This window comes from Elephas maximus, chromosome 9 (genome assembly GCF_024166365.1).
Source record: "Elephas maximus indicus isolate mEleMax1 chromosome 9, mEleMax1 primary haplotype, whole genome shotgun sequence".
Classification (NCBI taxonomy): domain Eukaryota; kingdom Metazoa; phylum Chordata; class Mammalia; order Proboscidea; family Elephantidae; genus Elephas; species Elephas maximus.
Window position 1 is genome coordinate 70,314,060 of NC_064827.1, and position 26,863 is coordinate 70,340,922.

The following is a 26,863-nucleotide window of genomic DNA, read 5'->3' on the forward strand; positions in this document are numbered from 1 at the left end:
ACAGAGTGGCTTGGTAAAGATGCTGACTTGACAGTGCACCACATTACTTCTTTCCTGAAATGATGATCGCCCTTGACACCAAGTATGCACATACAAATCATGTGACACCGGCATTAAAGGTGAGGGTGGTTTAATGTAAGAGAAAGAAGCTGGGTACTAGAGCAGGATAATGTGGGCTTGACCCTAGCAATGAATGGCTGAGACGGAGCTCAGACAAGTCACAGCAACCCCTCCTTACCTACAAAACAAGCGTAAAGCCCGTCCTTCTCAGGGTGATTTCTAAGATTAAATAAGAAAAGTACCTAGCTGGGGGCCTGACATAACAGACTTCCAATAAATACAAGCTTCCTTCAATTTCACTGCTTAGGAGGTCTTGAAAAATTCACTCTGACTCCTGACAGTTCAGAACGATGTGTCTGTCTCGAATTAGTGACAAATGAAGGTCAACTTTACAAAGGATCCCATTTCTGCCATATTTCATAGAGCAAACCATATATATCTATGCCCATAAAACATATCTTCATGACCTAAGAATTTTTCTCTTCCAACACAGTCTTATTTCTCTAAGATGACCTTAAAGGGTAAAGATATGGAAAATATTTACATTCCTCCCCACTCTGCCTTGGACACATCGGCTTCAGTTTCACAGCACAGCAAAAACCAGTAACATAGTCTAGGAGTAAACACTGCAGTTCAGCAAGTACACTATAACTCACCAAACGACTGTACAAAACCTTCACCCTGAGTCCCCAACCTCAAAAGGGCAAAATCTGCTCTACCAATTCCAGAGGCCACAAGACTAGCACCTGACGCTCAGGTGCACAGGCACTGTTCTTTGTGGCCTGACACTGTGCCTCTCCACACGGCCTGGCTCCCTTAACCCCACCATCAAGCCTTCCCCTGCATGCACCCACTCCTATCACAGAGCAGCCTTCCCTTTAGCTCAGGGACTCTAACCTAGTGGCAGCAGAGGGGAACTGCAGGCTTAAATAGCGGGAGAAGGCAGAGGTGGAGTGAGTGTACCTTGAGGGTGAGAGATCTTGGAACTTATTCTGCAGGTTATGGATTTCACTGAATAGTTCCATGTTCAAATTCTGCTCTTTCTGTAGCTCATATTCCTGATCCACCAGCTGCTGTTTGAGGCTCTCCAGCATCCCGCCATCAATCATTGCAGGGGCCAGTGGATGGAGGATTTTCATGTGTTTCACATAACGTACTTGGTGCAAACTTGAGAAGGTCATTTCTTCATCGTCAGTACTGCCCTTGGGCTTGTTCAAGCCTTCCTGAGCCCCTTCTGTCCCACACAAAACAGTGATAATGGCCTCACTGCACTGGGAGTGCTTCCCTGATTGAAGCTGAAATATGAAACTCTGGTAGCCCTTGAGCTCAGTTTCTAAGTCACAGATTTTCTGTTTTAAGTATTCCATATCATTTGAGGCATCAATGTTCTCAGCCTGATCAGTCTCAATCATGCTCACTTTAACAGAAAGCTGGCTCTTAGAACTCGCGTAAGTAGCTACTGAAGTTGCGCCCAGAAAATCTTCGGAAGGATTCTCTTTGCATGTTGGCAAGATGGCAAGGTCATCAGGTTGGTAAATTTCAGAGTCTGAAAACCCAACACATTTTTGTCAGTATCTCCTGTGCAGAAACCCACCCCCTCTCTCCTCACAGCTAAGCCAGGACCATGGCGGCAGCCTTCTAGCCAGTCTCCCTGCCTCTAGTCTTTCCCCCTTACCCCTCAATTCATTCACTCTCCCATCTGAAACTTGTCAATCGCTCCCTATCTTGAGGATCAAATCCAAACTCCCTATCACAGCACCCGAAGCCCTCCATAATCTGGTTCCAGGAAACCTTCCCAGGAATACCTGGTAATCCCCTGCACATACCATGCTGTTTCATGCCTCTGTGCTTTCGCATATGCTCTTCCCTCTGCCTGGGATACCCTTGGCCCTCTTCTCTACTTGAAATTCTATGCGTCCTCCATCACCCAGATCCAATTATTTTTCCTCTGCCAGGCCATCTCCAGACTATGCAGAACAGTCACTCCCCTCTGAGCTCCTGCAGCCCCTTACACACGTTACCCCTGACAAACATACTATGTCTCTGGTGCTAACGCAGCAATTACGATGGGCTTATTACTTATCTACACAGCAATCAGTCATCTGGATGCCTCTCTCTCCGGCTGACTGCAAGTTCCCCCACAGCAGGGGCCTGCCCTTCCACCTCCATGTTCTCAGTGCTAGTACAGCAGATCAGAGATCAGGGAAGGGCTGATAAATACTGAGGGACAGAGTGAAGTAACCTTACAGAGCGGTAATGCTAAACACCTATGACAGGTGAGTCTTTTCATTTTCATGTCTATCAGTTTCCACAAGATGCCATGATGTCCCTTTTCCTAAAATGTTTCACTAGGGCTGATAAATACTGAGGGACAGAGTGAAGTAACCTTACAGAGCGGTAATGCTAAACACCTATGACAGGTGAGTCTTTTCATTTTCATGTCTATCAGTTTCCACAAGATGCCATGATGTCCCTTTTCCTAAAATGTTTCACTAACTCAGCCATACAGGGAACTACTTCCTTAGAGCTCGCTTGAATCTTCAGAGATGCAGCCACTCTTGTTTGAGAGAAGCATGGTACAGCAGAAAAAACACACAGCTTTGAAGTCAAAGAGAAATGGAATCGTGCCCAGGTTTGTCACTTACTATTTTAAGCGTGTAACTTACTATTTCAAAGCCTCAGTTTCCCCTGTATGTAAAATGAGTAAGGATGCCTAATACAGTTGCTGCAAGGCTTCAAGCACAGGCCTGACTCCAGAGCTTCTGTCCTTAACCACTACACTACATCACCTGCTGCCCATGGAGAAAGCTCAGCTCAATGTAACCAAAAAAAAAAAATCCCACTGCCATCAAGTCCATTCCAACTCATATCAACCCCATGGGGTTTCCAAGGCTATTATGGAAGCAGACTGCCATATGTTTCTCCCAAGGAGCCTCTGGTGGTTTCGAATCACCAACCTTTCAGTTAGCAGTCAATTGCTTTAACTACTGTACCACCAGGGCTCCTTCAGCTCAAGGTAAAAAGAGTGGTTAAATACTTAAGAGGCAGTAGAATGTAGTAGAAAAAAAAAAAAATCCACCTCTGAAATCCAACAGACCTGGTTTCAAGCTCTGGCTCTGCCACTTACTAGCTGCATAACCTTAGGTAGATTACTTAACCTCTCTGAGCCTCAGCAACTTCGTCTGCAAAATGGAGAGATCATTCCCTGTGAAGGGTTTTGTGTTTATTTTGTCTTGTTTTTAGGGTTAAACAGTATAATATCTTCAAAAAGGCAACACAGTATACAGCACATAGTAGTGAAGGAGCCAACCAATACTAACATCCTTTGCTTTCCTACAACTGCTCACAGAGAACAGGGATGCCCATCACTGGAAGTGTGCATACGATGCCTATGGACCTGGGGAAATGCTGCAAAGCAACGATGTAGCTTGGAATAGGTGACCTAAGAGATCTCTCAGAAATGAAATCACACAAAAATCCTATATCAGAAGACTGTATGTCCCAACTTCTAGTTCAACCTTCTCTTCGTGGCTTTAGGTCCACCCTTGTCTATCTGCTCACAGTGCACATACTGTAAACCTTTTTGTTTTACAAAGAGCTGCTACAAATATCTCTTTCTGATACAAACTGTGGCCAGCTCTCACAGTTAGTCATACACATACACACAACCTTGCTGGAATGTTTGGGAGGGTGTGCACTGTCATACAGACACGTAGACCTCGACTGTAAACTTTGCTCCTTGCAAATGCAACGGACATAAAATTCAGACACTTGACACCCATGACCGTGACTTCAGAAATGCCCCTCAAAAGTCTATAATCTAAATATGAGCCCAACAGACAGAAAGGGTCACATAAACCAGAGACTCCATCAGCCTGAGACCGGAAGAACTAGATGGTGCCCCGCTACCACCAATGACTGACCTGATAGGGAACACAACAGAGAGTCCCTGATGGAGCAGGATAAAAGTGGGATGCAAAACTCAAATTCTAGTAAAAAGACCAGACTTAATGGTCTGACTGAGACTGGAGGGACCCCAGAGGACATGGTTCCTGGACTCTCTGTTAGCCCAAAACTAAACCCATCCCTAATGCCAACTCTTCAGACAAAGATTAGACTGGACTATAAGACATTAAATGATACTTGTGAAGAGTGTGCTTCTTAGCTCAAGGAGATACATGAGACTAAATGGGCAGCTCCTGTCCGGAGGTGAGATGAGAAGGCAGAAAGGGATAGGAGCTGGTTGAATGGACACGGGAAATACAGGGTGGAAAGGAGTAGTGTGCTGTGACATTATACAGAGGGCAACTAGGGTCACATAACAATGCATTTATAAATTTCTGTATGAGAAACTAACTTGAACTATAAATTTTCACTTAAAGCACAATTTTTAAAAAGACCACCATCTACAGCAATTTGTAATTTGGTAGAGGTAAGGATCTGATTTCTAGGTTCCGGTGTCAGTTTACAGCAAGTCTGTCCATGTGGCTTTGCTGTTCTCTCCTCAGCAGTCATCAATAAATAACTCAATAATGGCCCAATGGAGCTACTTACACTTTTCACGTAAATATCACTGCATGGGGGGTTTGAGGAGGGAAGTGTACATGTGAACATGGAGATTTACCAAGGCCTCAAAGCATATAACTATGTGCCAGGACCTGGCCTAGGCAATAAGCACCTCACTTATGTTATCCGTTTAACCCTCACAACAACCTGAAAGGCTCAACTACTGTCCCCATTTTACAGAAGAAGAAATCAAGGCTTAGAGATATTAAGAACTTGCCCAAGGTTCAGAGTGAGTAACAGTAGAGCCCTGGTCAAAGCCTGACAGCCTGCCTCTAACACTCTGAATACTGCTTCCTGATGTACCCTTCTTCCATTTGAGGATCTCCTGTGTCAAGGGTCCAAGAGCAAGGAGAGAGAATCCTTAACCCTCAATGCAAAGGCCAATAACATGCATGCAATCCCCGTCATTTGTTAAGTACCTACAAAGGGATTACTGAAGAAGCAGCAGTGAAGGTGTCACACACAGTGCCCAGCCCTGCAGAGGGCAGTCATTGAGCATGTCAATTCAAGATCAATCAGTGCTGGAAAGGGAAAGCACGAGGGCTAATGGTAGTGCTGAAATAACTGAGGAGACTTTCCTTGAAAAGTGACGTTTAAGTAGAGGTCTAAAGGATGAGGCATCAGCCAGGCAACAATCTGGAGAAGGGGGGTGTCCAGGCAGAGGCAATAGCATGTAGAAAGTTCTAGAAGCACATTGAGAGAAACGAAAGAAGTTCAATAACGATGGTGAATTGAGAGGGAAAGGGAAACTGTCCATCTATTAAGAAGCCTTTTAATCACTAACTCCGTACAAAAAGCCAAAGGATGTCCCCAGGACCATTCATTTACATTATAAAAAATACTCGCGTTCTGGAATTTTCCACAATTCAGCTAAAGGGTATTTTATTACCTAGTGATTCCACCTAACCCCAGAACACTCCACAAGCACATGACCATGTGTTCACTGCACTGACTGGAGGCCTTGGGAAAGTACAGACCATTGGTAACAGGAAACACAACACAGTACTTCCCTCAGAAACTGGCATCCTCATGGCCATCCTGGGACAAATTTAGTATTCCTGAGAAAAATTATTTCTTACAGAGTAAATTAGGTCCAAGTTAACAGTGATTTTTTTTTTTTAATAAAGGACAAAAAGAGATCTAAGGTTAAGAGAAAAAATGTAAGCAGGTGTTCATTCTGGTTGAATGGGAACATGGGTATTTGTTATGATTATCATTTGTATTTATTTGTATGCATATAATGCCTCATGATTTAAAAAAGAAAGGCATACTACTTACCTGTGGCCTTGCTCTTACCTCTACACCTTTCCAATGGCCTATTTGGCAACTCCCACAAACCAATCTCAGCTCAGGTTCTCCTCTGACCTACTCCTCCCTGGCAGACAGAGGCCCACTTCATGCACACTTCAACAACAGCCAGCACCACACTGAATACGAACTGACTATTGGGATGACTGTCTCCAGCGTCTGTGAGATTCCTTGAGGGCAGGGACTGTGTCTTTTCAGGCTGAACCATCAGAACCCAGCCCACTGCCTGGTAGAACAATGTTTGACAAATGGATTGGTGGGCTCAACAGACATCCTACTGTGTCTTGACTCTTCCACCTACTTACCAGGTGAATGACCCTGGGCCAATTATTTTAACAAAGCTCAGCTTCCTCCTGTGTTAAATGGGGAAAGTGATGAAGACCTGAGTGGTCTGTTGTGAGGTTTAGTAACAATTTTTACATAAAACATCCCAAATGGTGCCTGGCACACAGTAACTGTTAGTACATGTTGGGGTTGAATTCTGACCAGTCTTGTCGCTTGTTTGCTGATCATTGTCCATTTCCTTGTCTCTCCAGACACAGAGTGTGGTTTTAATTCTTTTTTCCTCTCCTGGGCTGCCCTGGTAGGCTGTTCCCACAAGGGGCTGGGCTACAGGCATTCAGAAAAAGAAATAAAAATAAATAAAAGCATAGGCTTGAAATTCAGCCAAGCAACTGAGAACACAAAGATACAACAGGAAAAATAAAAACATTGGGGAGGCAAAATGCAATTTATAAGATAAAATTAATCTATTCAGCTGCCATAACAGGACATAAAAAAGCATAAATATACTGCCGCTTGTCTGAAACGGTTTAAGTCCAGGCTCTCAAAAAACTATGAGTGAGAAAATGAATTCTATGGACTTGTGCCCACTCTTCCCCAGGAGAGAGGCCCTAGGGTCTTCTGGACCGGACAACTGTGCAACTAGCACCTGGCTGAGGCGCCCTGGTGTCTCACCAAGAAATAGCAACATTATTCAGCACAAATGGCAAGACCCTGGCACAGTGCCAGGGCCTCTGTTGAGCCGAGTCACCTTTGCCACAAAACCTTGTCTCTCTGAAGCCCCCAGCACTGTTTCCTTTAAATTATTTGCTCTCTTGTGCCCTCGCAACCCAGCACCAACCCCAGGCAGCCAAGGATTTCTCAGAAGGCAGACTGCGTCTGATTCATCTCCTCTCCTATACCCAGTTCAGGAGGCTGGGGACACAGCAGGTCCCTGGGAAATGTTCACTGAATGCATGAACAGATGCCTTGATGGATGGATGAATGGAAGGTGGGAAATGAGGGACAGAGGGAAGAGCAATGCTGCCAAAGGCCAAATTAACCTGAACATGAGTTATGGTAAATGCAAGAGAAAATGTAAAATTAAATGGAAAACACCACTGGCTACAGGTCATCATAAAATCCATACACAAAGTATCATGGCTAGACTTTATGCAACAGCAAAGAACACAGGCTTTGACATCAGGCTGGCTGGTTCAATTGTTAGTGTGACCAAAGCGAAGCTATAAAATATAAAATATAAAATCAACTATAAAATAGGCATAATTACTGTACCTGCCTCAAAAAATGTTCAGACGATCCAATTAGATCACGCACCTAAAATAAGAGCTGCTCATTTTACTTTTACCACAGGAAGCCCAAGGTTCCCAAGTCATCTCCCATCCCTTAACCACTCTGGAAATCCTCTAGTCTGCGGCAATCTACCACCCTGGAACTCCTACCCTTCACTGACAAAATCCCAAATAACCTCAAGCTCTTCTCTGAACATTGATCTCACCCTCTCGTTCTAAGTGAACCAGGCTGTCCCCCGAAGACACTGCTTCTCCTGCAGCCTTTTTCTTTCCCGCATGCCTTATAGTATGGGCCTGGAACGTACATGTGTCCTTGCTCCTTGCTGCCAGATCATTCTCTCTTTTACCTCAAAACTCCAGCTTTGATGCCCTCAAATTGCACCAACCACTACCCACCTCACTGCCATCACCTACAGTCCTTGGATTCATTGAAGCCCTTTGGATTCATTGATGATTTAGCTCCCAACCGCCCTACTTCTTTTTGTGATGTAACTCCTCAGAGTTGTCTTTCTTGCTCTCTCCAAATCGTCTTCTCCGTTCTCTCTCAAACTCGTGTCAGTCAGGCCCTGTTCATGGCACTGAAGCAACTCCCTTCAAGGTCACCAGTGAATTTCATATTGATAAGTGCAATGATCAAGCCTCATTCCTTGTCTTACTAGTCCCATGAGCGATATTTTACACAGCTAATCAGTCCCCAATCACTTTCTTTACTCAGCTAATGGGGGATCGCTCTCCCTTGATTCTCTTCCTACCTCACTGGCTACTCCTTGTCAGTCCAACCTTCTCTATCTATACCCACTACCTATGTCTCCAAGTCTCATATCTTTAAATACCAGCTATATGTTTCCTAAGTTTCTATCTCTAACCCAGACCACCCCCTTCCACTCCAGATTCATCTATTCCCAGCTGCCTACTTGACATCACTATTAGGAAGGTCAACAAGCATCTTAAATAAGTCCAAAACCAGGCAGACACCTAATGTTCCCCCAAGCCTACCTCTCCTGCAGTCTTTCCCATCTCAGTGTATGACAACTCCGCCCTTCCAAGTGTTCCCATTAAAAGTGTTCCTTCAAAGCAGGGGCCGGCACACTTTTTCTTAAAGAGTCAGATAATAAATATTTTAGGCTTTGCAGACCAGAAGGTGTTTATCACAACCACTCAACTCTCCCATCATAGCATAAAAGCAGTCACAGACCATGCGTAAATGAATGGGTCTGGCTACATTCCCATAAAACTTTACTTATAAAAAGAGGCCACAAGCTAGATTTCATCCACAGGCTATAATTTGCCAACCTCTGCTTTAAAACATAAGTTGGATCATGTAATTCCTCTGCTCAAAACCATCCAACAGTGCCCAATCTTACCTAGAGTAGGAGTCAAAGCCCTAGAACGTCCTAAGAAGCCCTACATAATCTGCTACCTCCCAGACTCACCTTCGACAACTCTACCCATTTCTCACTCCACTGCAGCCACATAATCGGCCTCCTTACTATTCATCTAACTTCCCAAGTTCAAAGTAACATTAGAGCCTCTGGCCCTGTTGTTCCCTCTGCCAGGATCACAGTTTCCAAGGTAACTAGTTTGATCATGGTCCCCTAAACCCCATCTCCATTCCAATGCCACCTCCTCAGGGAGGCTCTCTTTGACACTGCACACACTGGCAAATCCTGCTCCCATTCCACGTTATCTATGCCCTTAACTCTGCCTTATTTTTCTCCACAGCACTTACCATCACCTCACATATTATGTATTTTACTTATCAGCTTATTCTTTCTCCCCCCACAAGAATGTAAAGTAGACACAGACTTTGTGGTGTTCACTCCTATCTCATCAATGCCGAGAATATTGTTTGGCATGCAGCAGACATTTAATAAATATATTTGGATGTATAAATATTACTACTGTTTTGCTTTTGTGTGTTGCTGTCATTTGCTTACATCAGGAGTGCAAAATCTAGAGTCTATATATATACTTTTGTGGATTCATGAACGCTCTGAAAATGATGTAAAATGCCAGATACTCACATTATTCTGTGAGAGGGCCCTCAGACTCAAAGGACCAGTGGTCCAAAAATCTCTGAGCACCACTGTCCTAGACTAGAGACCACCACCTGAGGCTCCACCTCCAAGTCTATGTATTCTGACTAGATACATTTTAATCCAGGGGCTCTCTATTTTCTTGATGCCAGGAGAGTAGAGGCAGCAGACTGAAAGTGGGTGGGGAGGCAGGTCACTTCCAGAAGAGGACAGAAGGTCAGTAGGGTTTGTAATTAGCCCAGAAGAACCCAAACAAGTATTGCCAGGACATTCCAGAGAACTCTGCAAAGAAGACTCTCAGTTACATACCCTTGATGCCACAGACCAAGGCTTCCACAGATTTGGCCAAAGAAAAGGCCCAGATTCAAGTCATCCCACAACTAGGGCACCTGGCAAACAATCCCAAATCAAGGGAGCAGTGACCCCCCTCTCAAGACCTACAAGTACCATAAGTCCCCTTTATCCAGACTCCAGGATGAAATGAAAACAATAGATTCATTTTCCTTATTGTGTTTCCTTATTCTGTTGTGCATTTGTTAATAGTCAAGATTTACCACTGCGATTCATGGAATTTATATTCAAACTTACTGCAATTCTAAACAAGGTTGACATTTCAAGCATTTCTATCAGGTCATTCACATCTAGTTCGTGGAGGACACATTTTTCTCTGTGCTTACCATTCAGTAGCATTTGGTCTGGCATTGACTTCCCCTCCATCATTGCTTCAGCCAGAATTAACTTTTGGTGAAGCTGTTTGTTGTGAGTTTTAAACTCCTTCAGTTCCCCCTGCAGCTCCATGATCTGGCCCTGCAGCTGTGCCACCACCTCCTGGGTGTCAGAGAGCCGATACACACTTCCTAACGATCGGGATGGTTTTATTAGGATTGGCAAGCGGGATTTCTTAGCATCCTGAAAACATAAACATATACAACAATGAACACACTCACTTTGGTTGTACAGTCAACATGGTGCCAACCACATACAGCAGGATTCAAAGGGGCTGCCCAGACTACTGATCCCTATCACGGCATCTATGTTTATTCCCCAGCCCACAGAGTTTCTATCTTGGCATGTTCCTCCTCTGATTGACAACTACCAAGATTCTCCTCCTTGGCATTCTCTTGGCCCTGGTCCATTGTTTCTCTGGGCATTCCAGGTGCTCAGTATATGCCATTAAGTCAAGTCAACTCCAACTAATGGTGACCCAAGTGTGTGAGAATAGAACTGTGCTCCACAGGGTTTTCATTGGCTGATTTTTTTGGAAGTAGTTCGCCAGTCCTTTCTTTGAAGGCCCCCGGGGCGGACTCTGACCTCCAGCCTTTCAGTTAACAGCCAAGTGCATTAACTGTTTATACCACCCAAGGATTCTGTCTCAATATATGGCAATCCTTTTTCCAACACAATCTTCTGGGAAACACATTCTTGCTCTTGCTCCTTATCATACTATTTCCTCACTTCTCACTCGTTGCTCAATCTAAGCCAATCTGACTGCCACCCCTGCTAGACAACAAGAACTACCCCTTACTAAATTTTTCAGTGGCTACTGGAGCACTAAACTCAATAGATATTTCCTAGGCTCAGAGCACTCAACCTGCCTACCCTAGACATCTTCATTTGTGATGGTTCACAGGCACTTCAAAGTCAATTGAAAACGTAATTCTTCAACTTCACTGCCTCCATATCTCTGCTCTAAAGCTATGCCACTTCAACACTCCCCATTCTTGGTGAATCACTCTATTACTGTGTAATCCAGAAATCTGGATGTCATCTTTCATACATCCCTTTATTCTCACCACCCATTTTCATCATTTGCCAGGTTCCATTAATTCTACTTCCCAAATTTTCTCTTAATTCTTTCCACTCTTCTTATTTCCACCACCCAACCCCAAGCCACTACTAACTCTCACCTAAGCCACTGCAACAGCCTCTTGCGTCGTCTCCCCACATTCACTCTTGTCCTCTCTAATTCACTCTCCATACTGTTTCTACTCTGTCCTATAGGGTCGCTATGAGTCAGAATGGACTCAACAGCACTAGGTACTAGGGTTCACTGTAGCAAAAAGGCAAATCTACCATTTCTCTCTTCTGCTTAAAACAATTTTAATTGCTTCCTAGTTCCCTTACAACAAAGGTCAAAGTCCTTACCCCAGCTACAAAACCCTACATGACTTGCAGCCTGAGCTATTACCCACCTCCCACTCCACCTAACCTCTAGCCACACTGACCTTCTGTCAGTTCCTCAAATGCCATGTTCTTTCTACCTCAGAGCATTGACATACACTGTCACCTCTACCTAGAACACTCCTTCTTGCCCACCCTCACTTCCCCCACTAACTCCAAATCATTCATTAGGACTCAGCTTAAGCATGCCTTCCCTCAGGAGAATGGCCCTTGATTTCCAAACCTCAGGTCTCCCTGTTATACACACTCACTGTCCCCTATAATTCTCCTCAAGGGACGTTAGTACCATTATAATTAAACGTCTGTGTAATTACTTGTTCATCGTTCATCTTCTGTGCCAGCCTGGACTCTACATATCTTAGTCATTCTATCAGCTTCCAGCACAAGGACTAGTGCATAGCAGGTGCTCAACTACTATTTGTGGAATGAACATACAAACAATAATTTTCGAGGAAAGATGAGGGTGCCTTTCAAGTGGGAAAATTTAAGTATATTCAAAAGCTGAGAAGAGGGGCTTGAATCTAGGAAATTTTTCAACTCAGTAATCAAAACACAAATACCCAACTGAAAAATGGACAAAGATCTGAATTGACATTTCTCAAGAGAAGATATACAAATGCCCAGTAAAAACCAAAACCAAACCCAGTGCCATCGAGTCGATTCCAACTCATAGTGACCCTGCAGGACAGAGCAGAACTGCCCCGTAGAATTTCCAAGGAGCACCTGGCGGATTCAAACTGCTGACCCTTTGGTTAGCAGCCATAGCACTTAACCACTACGCCACCAGGGTTTCCAAATGCCCAATAAGCACCTGAAAAGATGCTCAACATCATTAGCTGCCAATGAAATGTAAATCAAAACCACAATGAGATACCTCTTCATACCCATTTTGTTGTTGTATACCGTCAAGTTGATTCCAACTCATAGTGACCCTAAAGGACAGAGTAGAACAGCCCCATAGGGTTTCCAAGGAGAGGCTGGTGGATTCAAACTGCCAACCATACAGTTAGCAGCCTGAGCTCTAACTACTTTGCCACCAGAGCTTCTTACCCACAGATGGGTATGATTAAAAAGGTAATAACAAGTGCTGGCAAGGATTGGAGAAACTGGAACCTTCACACATTGCTGGCAGGATTGTAGTAGTGCAGCTGCTTTAGGAAAGAGTCTGTCAGTTCCTCAAATGATCAAACATAAAGTTATCATGTAACTCAGCAATTCCTAGGTATACACACAAGAGAAATGAAAATGTCCACCAAAAAATTTGTACATGAATATTCACTGCAACATTACTCGTAATAGCCAAAAAACACAAACAACCCAAATGTCCAAATGATGACTTGATAAGTAAAATGTGGTATATCCATACAATGGAATATTATTTGGCAATAAAAAGAAATGAAGTACTAATATATCCTACAGCATGAATGAATCTTGAAAATATTATGCTAAGTAAAAGGAGCTAGTCACGAAGGACCACATATTGTATGAATCCATGTGCATGAAATGTCCAGAAAAGGCATCTCTATAGAGACAGAAAGTAGATTACTGGTCGATTAGCGTTTGGTGAAGGGTGGAGGTGGAGGGAAATGGAGTGACTGCTAATGGGTACAGGGTTTCTTTTTGGGGTGATGAAAATATTCTAAAATTGATTGTGATAATGGTTGCACACTCTAGAGAATATACTAGAAATGACTGAATTGTACAGTTTAAATGGGTGAATCATATTATATAAATTATATCTCAATAAAGCAATTACTTACATACAAAAAAAGCAGAGGAGGAACCTGAGAGGAAAACAGAAAATATCTGGGACTCAGGGAATGAGAAAATCATCAAGGTTCTCAAAAAGAGTAAGGACCCCTCCTTGCACATGGTAGGATAAAAACGCACGTTCTCACATAATCCTCAGGTAAGCTCTGCAGTCCCAGAGCTCACAGAATAACAGACCTTATCATCCCTGTTTTCCAAATGAAGAAACTGAGGTGTCAGGTAACTAGCCCAATGTCATACAGAAAGGTTACAGAGTCAGATCTTAAACTAGCTCTTCAGACTCCAGGACTCAGGGCTCAGTTAAGAAAAGCTGAGACACTTTCTATCCTGAAATTCCAGGTTGGAAGAGGGAGGAACAGATTCAAAAACAAGAGCAGTTTGAGAGGGTGAGGGTGACCGCTGGGAGGAGCTGGATGTCCCCTCACAAAGGGCTGGAAAACAGCAGCTATTTGCTTGGTCCTCAGTCTCCACCAATCTTTATTCTTGGATCCAAATCTGTGTGTCATATGGCAGCAGAAAAGATATTTGCAAGTGCACAAATGCCAAAGCCAATTTCAGGCTGGAAGACTGCCGTCAGTCAACCTAATGCTGGTTCTAAAATAACACCACACAAAATGCTTCCTTATGGGCACTGAACAGAGTCTCTTCTCCACCTACCACCTTATTAAAGATGTCATAACGAAACTTCTGACTTGGGAAAGGAGAGGGGACAGAACTCAAATACACCAAGCACCTACCATGTACAGGTACTTCATTAGGCACTTGTCACACATTACCTCATTTAGCCATCATGCCAAGCTCAGCTTCTAGGTTATACTGACCCCATTCCAGATACTCAGAAGGGTCAGGTGACTTATCCAAGGACTCACAGCAGATAAGTGGCCAGCCCTCGATGTAAACACAGTGTATCTTTCCTCTATAACTAAACAACCAGAAGTATATCTGGTCCCCTTGTCACACCTTTGGGCTTCAATGCTGTTCCTTTTAACAGGACACCAGAGTTCTGGCTTGGGCCCTGGGACTACAGATTCCTTCACTGACCAAAAACCACAAAGAAATAGTTTTTTCCTACTTTACAGAGACTGGAGGCCATGTTGGTGGTATGAGAACTCCTCACTCTCTGAGAACGGTAGGTTTATAAATATGTCTACCTCTAAAACCAGACCTCTCTTTATATCCCAACTGCTCCAATTATCAACTGAGTCACCCTAGACAATTTTCTGAGCCTTTCAGAGCCTCCATTTCCTCATGTGCAAGACACACACAATAATATCCACCAGACTCATACCTTGTTGAGAAAATTAAATTAAATGATGTGTACATCTAGCACAACGCCTGGCACATACAGCAAATGGAAAAAAAATCAGTGTCCTTCCTTCCGAAGGCACAAGCAAGAAGGATGACTCCAAACTAAAAAGAAAAAATTTTCAATATATTTGGGAAAATTAAGTTTGTTCAATTATCCAATTTTCCTGAATGCAGGATGACATTTCCCACGTAGAAAGGGAAAGAAAAACCTCCTAGTTTTCCTAGTAAACAGGTATAAACTGAAGGACCTGGGGCAAATGAGAGCATTCCTATTCTAGCCAAATTGGACAAATTTGCATCTCTAATACTGTTAATATAATAGCAGTCTCTCTCTCTCTCTCTCTCTCTCTCTCTCTCTACTGATATCTTTAGAAAACCCTTTTCTAGAAATTACAGTTTTGGTGCATAATTTAAAACAATCAAAGGCAATTTTCCTAATGATATATCTAACTCTCTTTGGTATGCACAAAAGCAGTAATTTAGTGGTCAGAAAATAAACTTAATTCCCCATTCTGATGCTATGAAGCAATGCGTACAGTTGATTTCTTAGATACAAAACACCCATCAGAAGCAAGAGTACCAACAGCCATCACTGGAGCTCTATTAGAAACACGACCTATTTCCTTCCTACTTCCTACAAGAACACTCACATCTCTCTGCTCTGGGGATTCTCAAGCCCAAACCCTCTCCCCAAGAAGATTTTAGTAAAAGATATAATCAAACATTGCCAAGAGAGTTTGGTTTTTAGCAATATGGCATACTTGACAGCATTTGAGGAGACCCTTAGAGGAGATACCGCATCTCGACTGATGCAGAATCAACATACAGATATTCACACAACAAAACCAGACCCAACCACTTCAGGCCACCATGGATTGGAAGGCAGTTTGATGCAGGGAAATGGTGTGACTATGAAACCTGGCATGGTGAGAGTCCCAGCCCAGCCCTTTAACCACTGGGTAACCATAGCCACATCACTCAGGCTCTGGCTTTCTCATCTCCAAAGGGCATTGTAAGGAGACATACAAATGTAGACAAAGCCCTCAGAGCAGTACCTCTTAGACACAAAGTCTGAACAAAACAAAGCCTAGGTTCTCATCTCCACCCCTAAAGTCAGGTTATTATTATTTTATTGTGACCTGCAAAAGTAAATGTCTTGGTTTCAGGGGACATCTAGATCAATTGGTATAATAAAAACTATTAAGGAAAACATTCTGCATCCCATTTTGGAGAGTGGCGTCAGGGGTCTTAAACGCTATCAAGCGGCCATCTAAGATGCAACAATTGGTCTCAACCCACATGCAGCAAAGGAGAATACCAAAGACACAAGGTAAGTATGAGCCCAAGAGTCAGAATGGGCCACATAAATCAAAGACTACATCAGCCAGCTACCAGAAGAACTAGATGGTGCCCAGCTACAACCAAGGACTGCCATGACAGTGGGCACGACAGAGAATCCCTGAAGGAGCAGGAGAGCAGTGGGACGCAGACCCCAAATTCTAGTAAAAAGACCTGATTTAACGGTCTGACTAAAACCAGAGGGACCCCAGAGGTCATGGTCCCCAGACATTCTGTTAGCCCAAGACAGGAACCATTTTCGAAGCCAACTCTTCAGACAGGGATTGGACTGACTACAAGATAGAAAATGATACTGGTGAGGAGTGGGCTTCTTGGATCAAGTAGACACATGAGACTATCTGGGCAGCTCCTGTCTGGAGGAGAGATGTGAAGGCCGAGGCGGACAGAAGCTGGCTGAACAGACACAGAAACACAGGGTGGACAGAGGGAATGTGCTGTCTCATTAGGGGGAAAGCAACTAGGAGTATATAGCAAGGTGTATATAAAGTTTTGTATGAGAGATTGACTTGATTTGTAAACTTTCACTTAAATCACAAAAATTTTTTTAAAAAAGTGAACGCCTATCAATAAGAATTATATAAATGTAGGCACATCCCCACAATAGAATCTTAAGCAGCTATTACAAATACATAATGTGAAAGAGAAAGCTGAAGATACAGGGATAAACATGAATCCATTTTTATAAGGAAAATACCTATGTGTAGTAATACATACAGGCAGTCCCCAGGTTATGAACGAGATCCATTCCCAAGTCTGTCTTCAGATCAAATTTGTAGGTAAATCGGAACAGGTACATGGGGTTCTTATTGAGCACCAGTCAAATGTTTGTTTTAGTATATAGTATATATTTTACCTTTCTATGCACATAAAGGAAACCCTGGTGGTATAGTGGTTAAGTGCTATGGCTGCCAACCAAAGGGTTGGCAGTTCAAATCTGTCAGGCACTCCGTGGAAACTCTATGGGGCAGTTCTACTCTGTCCTATAGGGTCGCTATGAGTCGAAATCGACTCGATGGCACTGGGTTTGGTTGGATGTGTATAAAACACCTAAGAAAGACTTCCAAACCACACAATGTTTTCACGAGCGTCACAAAGTAGTATGTGCATTTGTTATTACGAACCGTTGTTTTAACTCAAATTTTTAATATAATAGGCTTCAGGGCAGTCCGTTCTTAAGAATGAGTTGTCCAAAAGTTGGTCATTCATAACCTGTCAGTAGATAAACCAGATAGAGATGGGGTGGAGGATGGTCAAAGGGATAGGGTTGGGGGGGGGGGGGTAGGAAGGAAAGGTAACACTTTGGGAAAGTTAGGAAGGATGTACGCTCCAGGTAGAAGGCACGGACCAGTGAGGGCAGAGGGAGACACCAAAATTTCCCACTACATAAATCAAAAACCATGGTCAGATTCGAAGTGATTTTTTAAAGATGCAAACAACCTAGGCGCCCATAAACAGATGAATGGATAAACAAACTATGGTACATACACAGTGGAATACTATGCTACGATAAAGAACAATGATGAATCTGTGACGCATCTCAAAGCATGGATGAATCTGGACAGTATTATGCTGAGTGAAATAAGTCAATCACAAAAGGATAAATATTGTACGAGACCACTACTATAAAAACTCTGAAAAGGTTTACACACAAAAAGCAATAGTCTTTGATGGTTACAAGGGAGGGGAGGAGTACTGATGGAAAAACACTAAATAGGTAATAGGTAAGTGGTAACTCTGGTGAAGGGTAAGACAGTACACAATACTAGGGAAGCCAGCATAACTTATCCAAGGCAAGGTCATAGGCTCCACAGACACATCTAAACTCCGTGAGGGACTGAACTACTGGGCTGAGGGATATCGGGACCATGGTCTCAGGGAATATCTAGCTCAACTAGCTTAACATAGTTTATAAAGAAAATGTTCTACATTCCACTTTGGTGAGTAGCATCTGGGGTCTTAAAAGCTTGTGAGCAGCCATCTAAGATACTCCGCTGGTCTCACCCCATCTGGAGCAAGGGGGAAGGAAGAAAACCAAAGACGCAAGGGAAAGATTACTCCAAAGCACTAATGGACCACAAGTACCACAGCCTCCACCAAACTGAGTCCAGCACAACTAGATGGTGTCAGGCTACCACCACCAACTGCTCAGACAGGGATCACAATAAAGGGTCCCAGACAGAGCTGGAGAAAAATGTACAACAAAATTCTAACTCACACACACAGCTAAAAGACCAGACTTACTGGTCTGACAGATGCTAGAGAAACCCCAATAGTATGGCCCCTGGATACCCTTTTAGCTCAGTAATGAAGTCACTCCTAAGGTTCACCCTTCGGCCAAAGATAATAAAAAAAAACCATAAAACAAAATGAGACTAAATGGGCACACCAGGCCAGGGGCAAGGACGAGAAGGCAGGAGTGGACAGAAGAGCTGGTAATAGGGAACCTAAGGTCGAGAAGGCGAGAGTGTTGACATGACCTGGGGTTGGCAACCAATGTCATCAAACAATATGTGTATTAACAATTTAATGAGAAACTAGTTTGCTCTGTACACCTTCATCTAAAGTAAAATAAAATCATATAAAAAAACAAGAATTGTTTGTTAGGTTAAGTGTGTGTGTGAAGGTCTGTAAAGAGAGAGACAAAAAGAGAGAAACTTACTTTGTCAGTACCCCTCGGGAAAGAAAGGAGAGTGCCCTGCCTCTCTGGCATCCTCTGCAAGTTCTCTGGCTGATGCTCAGCGCTGAATACGCCATCTGTTGGTCTCTCTTCCCAAGCCGCTCTCATTCCTTCATGTTTGAATCTGAGAGTGTCGCCCTCCATGACCATGGTCTGCACTGAGGCATCTTTCAGCTCCACCTTGGACACTTCACCCAACTTTACTGGCTGGGTCCCCCAAGTCGACTTCAGTTCATCATGTGGCTTGGAAAATGAGTTGGCCTGGATGAAATGTCTGAGTTCGCCTCTTAGCTGAATGGCCATCTGCTTAAGTGCCTTCTTGGTTTTACCATCAAGGTGTTCTCCAGAAACTTCCTGCTCTGTCAAACATATTCGTTCCAGAAGTAGTTCACGTAACGTTTGCAGAAGGTCTGGCCTGTTTTTCCAAAAGGGAAGGGAGTGGGACAACTAAGCTTTCTGTTAAAGACTTACCCAGTGTAAAGACTTATCCCCTGCCCAGCTCCTCAAGTTTTCCCCACCAACCTTTCTCCAGATTCTGTCTCAACTAAACAGAGGGAGTTCCTGCCATGTGCCCATGCCAAGCGTTTTTCCGCATGTAACCTCAAGATAACTACACAAGGTAGATACTACTATATCTATTTCAAAGATAAGACAAGTAAAATTAATTGGAAACAAGGTACACAGCAGGTGAGTGGGCCCCATGGGTATGTGAATGCAGACTGGGCCTAGGTAGAACATAAGTGGGTCACAAGATGTTCATGACAATTGCAAAGTTCCTCAAAAGCCCACTGCATCTTGTTGCTGCCACGCGTATTTTTCCAAAGCTCTCTGAGCCAGCTAGCAGGGCAGTACACATGTAGACCAGTTTACACCTCCGGAAGAAATCCGCAACCAATGGGGGAAAAAAAGAGTTCGTGGGCAAATGATCCAGTCTCCCAGCTTCAAAGCAAGACAAATTCTACAGTCCCCTCAGAGCGTGCCCAGCAGGATTAAAACCCAGCTGCCCACAGTAGTAACCAGATCAATAACGTACACTTACTGACTTTCCTCCACTCTTTTCTTACTCTCTTTCTTACTCATCATGCCTGATCCCTGGTGTCACATCCCAAATAAACCATTTGCATCCAAATCCTTATCTCAGGCTCTGCTTGCCAGGAACCCAAATTAAGTCACTGTGTAAAACACCTGGTATGGTGCCTGACATGGAATAGTTCAAGAAGAGTCACTTGCGCCAGGCTCTGTAGTGGGCACTGGTGAAATAAAACTGCCCATTGAGAACTTCGACTGGTGATAGACACAGAGATGTAAACAAATCACTATTTCACAGGGCAAAAACGTAAACATAGGCACTGTGGAAGTTTGGGAGGGTTACAGAACAACTATCCCAGAGTGCCATTCTGCAGGAAAAATGGCAGAAAAGGGCTTTTAGAGGTGGTGAGAGGTTGGCAAGGGAAGGTGGGATGGAACAGTCTAAGCATGGGAAACAATAGGAACAAAAGAAAGACACAGTGTAAAGAATATGAAGGTGAAGCTGGAAAGTTAGCGAGGAGTAACTCACAGACAGTTTTACAAGCCATGCTAAGAAAAGAAGGGCTACCTAAAGGCTCTGTGTGATAGAGGAACTCTGGTTGTTGCGTAAAGAATGCAGAGATTTCCTGTCAAAATGGTGGCGTGGGTATGCCTAAGAGCCCCTCCCACTCTGCTCTGGTCACATGCAATGATAGCAAAAAAATATTTTAAGGTGCACCTTACTGTTGTTGTTAATTGCCATCGGCTCCAATTCATGCCAACCTTGTGTATAACAGAACAAAATATTGCCCAGTCCTGTGCCATCTTCATATTTGGGCCCATTTTTGTGGTTCTGTCAATCCATCTCACTGAAGGTTTCCTTCATTTTCACTGACCAACCATGATGTCCTTTTCTAGGGACTGGTCTTTCCTGATGACATACAGGACTCAAAATTCAATATAAAATTATTCAAAAGCCAAAAACAGAGGAGAAAACCATAGCCATGAGAAAGAACGATAGTGATGGGCATTTGCAGAAAGCAGTTAAAGCCAGAAATCCAATTCCCAAGGTGAAGGAGGGGCCCTGCAAACTTTGACAGTATCTCTCTTCTTCTCTGCCCAGGATCAGAGGCTAAAAAGGCAGAGACAGCAGGCAGCATTACGAGGCTTCCCCACAGAGGAGGCACGAATAAAGGCACATATTTAGGAACCAAGTGGACATGTGTTGGTTTAAGAGCTAGTTTAGGAACTAGAATAGTCATTTCCCTGAAGAATGAGATTTCTGAACCTTAAAGTAAGACTGCAGAAGGCCAAACTGATATAACTTCAAAGTCACAACACAGGGAGAAGTAAGGGTGGAGGGTGTAGTGCATGGCTGTTAATACAAGCAAACTGAACTTGCAAACAAAACCCACCATTATGAGAGACAGACAACAATCCAAAAATTAAGAGAATTCACACCCAGGAAAACAGAAATAATAATCTGAAAATTATTTTAGAATAAGTATATTTAAATTATCCAAAAAAATAAAGGAGGAAAGCATTCATAAAAAAAGAAAAGGAAGTTATGAAATTCACACTGGAAAGTATAGAAAAAGGGACTGACAAGCTACAACGCAGAGGCAGAGACCAGTTAGAAGGCTATTGCCATCAACCAAGAGAAAGGAGATGTGGCAGTCAGTAGAGGGAAGGGGACAGAATACGTTCCCATTAGTGTTAGTTCTTTTTTTCTTCTCCCATCAGTTTCTCCTGCTTATCTTATTACAAGAAACCTAGTGATACAGTCAAAATGGACTCCACCAACTCTTTTAACATACTCTGACCTTCCCTTCCTCCATATCTTTGCTACCACCATTCTACTGGAGCCTTCTTGATCTTCCCTATCTCTGTATAAATGACATGTAGCCTTATTTTATCTTCCCTACGAACCCAACTAGGGAGAAGCTCTCTCCTCAAAGTAGAGTTGACCTTAATGACATGGAGGGAGTCAAGGTTTCAGGACCTTCATTTGTTGATGTGGCACAACTAAAAATGAGAAGAAACAGCTGCAAACATTCATTAATAGTTGGAATACGGAATGTACAAAGCATGAATTGAGGAAAACTGGAAATTGTCAAAAATGAAATGGAATGCATAAACATTGATATTCTAGGTATTTAGTTAGCTAAAATGGTATTAGTTAGCTAAATGGTTGGTATTGGCCATTTTGAATCAAACAATCATATGCTATACTTTGCCGGGAATGACAAATTGAGGAAGAAAGGCACTGCATTTGCCATCAAAAAGAACGTTTCAAGATCTACCCAGAAGTACAACACCGCCAGTGGTAAAATAACACCCATACATCCACAACAAAGATCAGTTAACACAACTATTATTCAAATTTACACATCAACCACTAAGGCCAAAGATGAAGAAACTCAAGATTTTTACCAAATTCTGGAGTCTGAAATTGATCAAGCATACAACCAAGATGCATTGATAATTACTGGTGATTGGAATGCGAAAGTTGGAAACAAAGAAGGATCGGTAGTTGGAAAATACAGCCTTGGTGATAGAAACAGCACTGGAGATCACATGTTAGAATTCTGCAAATAACTTTTTCCAACAACATAAATGGCGACTACACACACAGACCACACCACATGAAATAGAGAGAAATCAAACTGATTACATGTGTGGAAAGAGCCAATGCAAAAGCTCAATATCATCAGTCAGAACAAGGCTGGGAACCAACTGTGGAACAGATCATCAGTTGCTCATACACAAGTTCAAGGTAAAGCTGAAGAAAATGTGAACAAGTCCACAAAAGCTAAGGCACAACCTTGAGTATACCCCACCTGAATTTAAAGACTATCTCAAGAATAGATGTGACTCATTGAACGCTAACGACCTAAGACCAGACACATTGTGGAATGACATCAAGGACATAATACATGAAGAAAGCAAGAGGTCATTAAAAACAGAGGAAAGAAAGAAAAGACCAAAATGGATGTCAGAAGAGACTCTGAAACTTGCTCTTGAACACAGAGTAACTAAAGCGAAGGGGAAATACAGTGAAGTAAAAGAGCTGAAGAGAAGAATTTAAAGGGCAGCTCGAGAAGTCAAAGTATTATAATGAAACGTGCAAAGACCTAGAGATAGAAAACCAAAAGGGAAGAACACATTCAGCATTTCTCAAGCTGAAAGAACTGAAAATTCAAGTCTTCAGTTGTAATACTGAAGGATTCTATGGGAAAAATATTAAATGATGCAGGAAGCATCAAAAGAAGATGGAAGGAATATACGGAGTCACCGTACCAAAAAGAACTGGTGGGCATTGAACCATTTCGGAAGATAACATATGATCAAGAACCGACGGTACGAAAGGAAGAACTCTAAGCCGCACTCAATGCACTGGTGAAAAATAAGGCTCCAGGAATTGACAGAATACCAATTGAGATGTTTCAACAAACAGATACAGCGCTGAGGTGCTCATTCGTCTATGCCAAGAAATCTGGAAGACAGCTACCTGACCCATTGACTACTTGTGCTCCTCCCAAAGAAAGGTGATCCAACAGAACATGGAAATTATCAATCTCGTTAATTTCACAAATGAGTAAAATTTTTCTGAAAATCATTCAAAAGCAGTTGCAACAGTACATAGACAGGAACTGCCAGAAATTCAAGCCAGATTCAGAAGAGGACCTGGAACGAGGAATATCATTGCTGATCTCAGCTGGATCTTGGTTGAAAGCAGAGAATACCACAAAGGTGTTTACCTATGTTGACTATGTAAAGGCATTCAACTATGTGGATCATAAATTATGGATAACATTTTGAAGAACAGGAATTCTGGAATACTTAATGGTGCTCATGAAGAAAGTGTACATAGACCAAGAGGCAGTCATTCAAATAGAACAAGAGGATACTGCATGGTTTAAAATCAGGAAAGGTGTGCATCAGGGTTTATCCTCTCACCATACTTATTCAATCCATATGCTGAGCAAATAAATTGAGAAGCTGGACTATATGATGAAGAACGTGCCATCAAGACTGGAGGAAGACTCATTAACAACCTGTGATACGATGATGACACAACCTTGCTTGCTGAAAGTGAAGAGGACTTGAAGCACTTACTGATGAAGATCAAAGACCACAGCCTTTGGTATGCATTATGCCTCAACATAAAGAAAACGAAAATCCTCACAACTGGACCAATAAGCAACATCATGATTAACAGAGAAAAGACTGAAGTTGTCCAGGATTTCAATTTACTTGGATCCACAATCAATGCACATGGAAATCAAATGATGCATTGCACTGGGCAAATCTGTTGCAAAATACTTCTTTAAAGCGTTAAAAGTAAAGATATCACTTTGAGGACTAAGGTGCACCCAACCCAAGCCATGGTATTTTCAATTGCCTCATATGCATGTTAAAGTTGGATAATGAATAAGGAAGACTGAAGAAAAATTGATGCCTTTGAATTATGGTGCTACAAAGAATACTGAATATGCCAAGGTCTGCCAAAAGAACGAAGAAATCTGTCTTGGAAGAAATACACCCAAAATGCTCCTTAGAAGCAAGGATGGCAAGACTTTGTCTCACATACTTTGGATATATTATCAGGAGAGATCAGTCCCTGAAAAAGGGCATCATGTTTGGTAAAACAGAGGGTCAGCGAAAAAAAAAGGAAGACCCTCAACAAGATGGACAGACACAGTGGCTACAAACAATGGGCTCAAGCACAACAACAGTGGTGAGGATGGCACAGGACTGGGCAGTGTTTTGTTCTGTTGTACATAGGATCACCATGAGTCTGAACCAACTCCTAACAACAAACTCGATGAGGGCAGGGATAAGGCCTTATTCGTATCTGGATCACTATCATCTAGCTCAGATAAAGGGTCAATTCAATGCAAATTAAATAGTTACAGAACACTGAAATAGGGTAAACAATAAAAATTTTAAGATACATTATTCATTTTTAATGTGGAACAGGAGCCATGGTGGCACAGTGGTTAAGCACTTGGCTGCTAATCAAAAAGTCATCGGTTTGAACCCAGCAGCCACTCTACAGAAGAAAGATGTGGCAGTCTGCTTTTGTAAAGACTACAGCCTTGGAAACTCTATGGGGTAGTTCTACTCTGTCCTACAGGGTCACTATCAGTCGGAATCAACTCGATAGCAACAGGTGGGTAGGTGTAATATGGTATCATCTAGACTACACAAACCATCTGAAATTATATTAAACCCAGACTTTAAAAATACTTCTGGTATTTCAAGCATCAGGAGCTGTTAAACTTAATTTTCCTTTCCTTTTCTTCCCTTAATATCGATTAAAAATAATGATAACTGTTATTCAGCTAGCCAAAGGAGCACGATTACTCACCACCAAGCAACACACAATAAAATCCAGGAAAAAGCTTTATAATGGCTAGTGAGAGAAGCCATTATAGTATACTAAAGTGCTGGTGCTCTTAAATAAAACATTCCAAGTGTAACTTTGCTAGAGATCTGAACAATGGATTCATTAAGCTGTCATCGTAATCAGGACCTTTTTAATGGTCAGTCCGAGGGTCTTGTCAGAGGCCCAAACACTGTTTATGTACCCTTCCCGAGCATCTTTGCCAGGCAGGTGTAAGGGAAAAGGAACTGACATTTACTAAGCACTCACCATGTGGCAGATTGTTTAAATTCACTGAACACATTTAATCCTCACAATAAGACTATGAGATGGGGACTCGTTTCACAGTTTCAAAAAAAGGGCTCATAAAGATTCAAAATTTCCTAGCAAAGTGGCTGAGCAAAGATTGGAATACAGACCTTTCTGACTCCAAAGAAAGTGCTCTTTCCACTTTTCTAAACTTAGCTTCTGCCATAAGGTTGAATTTTTAATAATTCACCTATTCATTCGAGTATTTACTGATGCTTGACAATAATGTCCCATGCGACATGAAGGTTACTGGAATACATGCTGATGAAGAAAGAGGGAGTCCCTGCCCTCACGGAGCTTACAGTTCATTAAGAAGGCAGGTATGACATATCTTACATACATACATACGTACGTATACATATAACTAAATAAAACAATCTAAGGTAGTGATAAGTACTATGAATTTAAAGGAAAAAAGTCCTGGACAAAGTACAGAAACAAGGATTTCCTTTAGATATAGTAGTCATGAAAGACTCTCTGTGAAGCTGATTTCTGAGCTACGACACTGCCAATCACGTGAACATCAAGGAAAAGAGCATTCCAGGTAGAGGGAACAGCTCCTGAAAAGGCCTTGAAGTAAGAACAAGCTTGGATGTTTGAAAAACAAAGTGGTCAGTGTGGATGAAGTCCAGTGAACAAGCATGGTAGGTGATGAAGGCAGAGAACTAGGTAGGGGCCAGGTCATGAAGTTCTGATTTTACTCTAAGAGCAATGGAAATCCACTGAAGAAGCCTTTTAAGTATGGAAGACACATGATCTGATCTATGTTTTAAAAAGGTGATTCTGGCTGCTCTGTAGAGAATGGACTGTAGAGGGGCAAAAATGGAAGCTGATTGATAAGCAAAAGACTGCTGGTAGAGGAGTGCAGGCAAGAGGTGATGGATGAAGAGGGTAGTTAGTGGTGGAGGTGTGAAGTGGTTGAATTATGGATATACTTTGGAGGTGGAGTAAATAGGATTTGCTGATGGCTGCCATGGGGATTGAAGAAATGTGCCAAAAAAGGACTAACTCCAAGATTTTCAGCCACATCAATTAGAAAGCAGTGTCGCTGACATGTAAAAGAGTGCAGAGTAAGCAGAAAGGAACAGGGAGTTAAGTTTTGGACAGATTAACTCTGAGGTGTCTATTAGACATCCTGGTGAGATGTCAAGTAGACAGCTAACTGTACGATCTGGAGAGAGGTCAGGGCTGTGGGTATAAATTTAGAAGGCACTTAAGCCTACTCTGAAGCCATGGGAGAATGAAGGGAAAGAGAAAAGAAAGGGGCTGATTACACAGCTCTGGTACATTCCAATGTTCAACATCTGACAGAGGAAGA

General features: G+C 42.6%; 1 protein-coding gene across 3 annotated transcripts in view; it reads right to left on the reverse strand.

Annotated features, from left to right (window-relative positions):
• Positions 1–26,863, reverse strand: part of CDK5RAP2 (CDK5 regulatory subunit associated protein 2) — a 228,257-nt gene that overhangs the window by 56,518 nt on the left and 144,876 nt on the right. For 2 of the 3 annotated variants that reach the window (XM_049897012.1, XM_049897011.1), the window contains 4 exons: positions 18,822–19,254; positions 10,222–10,453; positions 6,421–6,543; positions 1,024–1,606 (listed from right to left, as the gene is read on the reverse strand). In XM_049897012.1, the coding sequence (XP_049752969.1) occupies positions 1,024–1,606; positions 6,421–6,543; positions 10,222–10,453; positions 18,822–19,254 (1,371 nt within the window). The remainder of the gene's footprint in view (positions 1–1,023; positions 1,607–6,420; positions 6,544–10,221; positions 10,454–18,821; positions 19,255–26,863) is intronic. The other variant, XM_049897010.1, reaches the window with a different exon arrangement.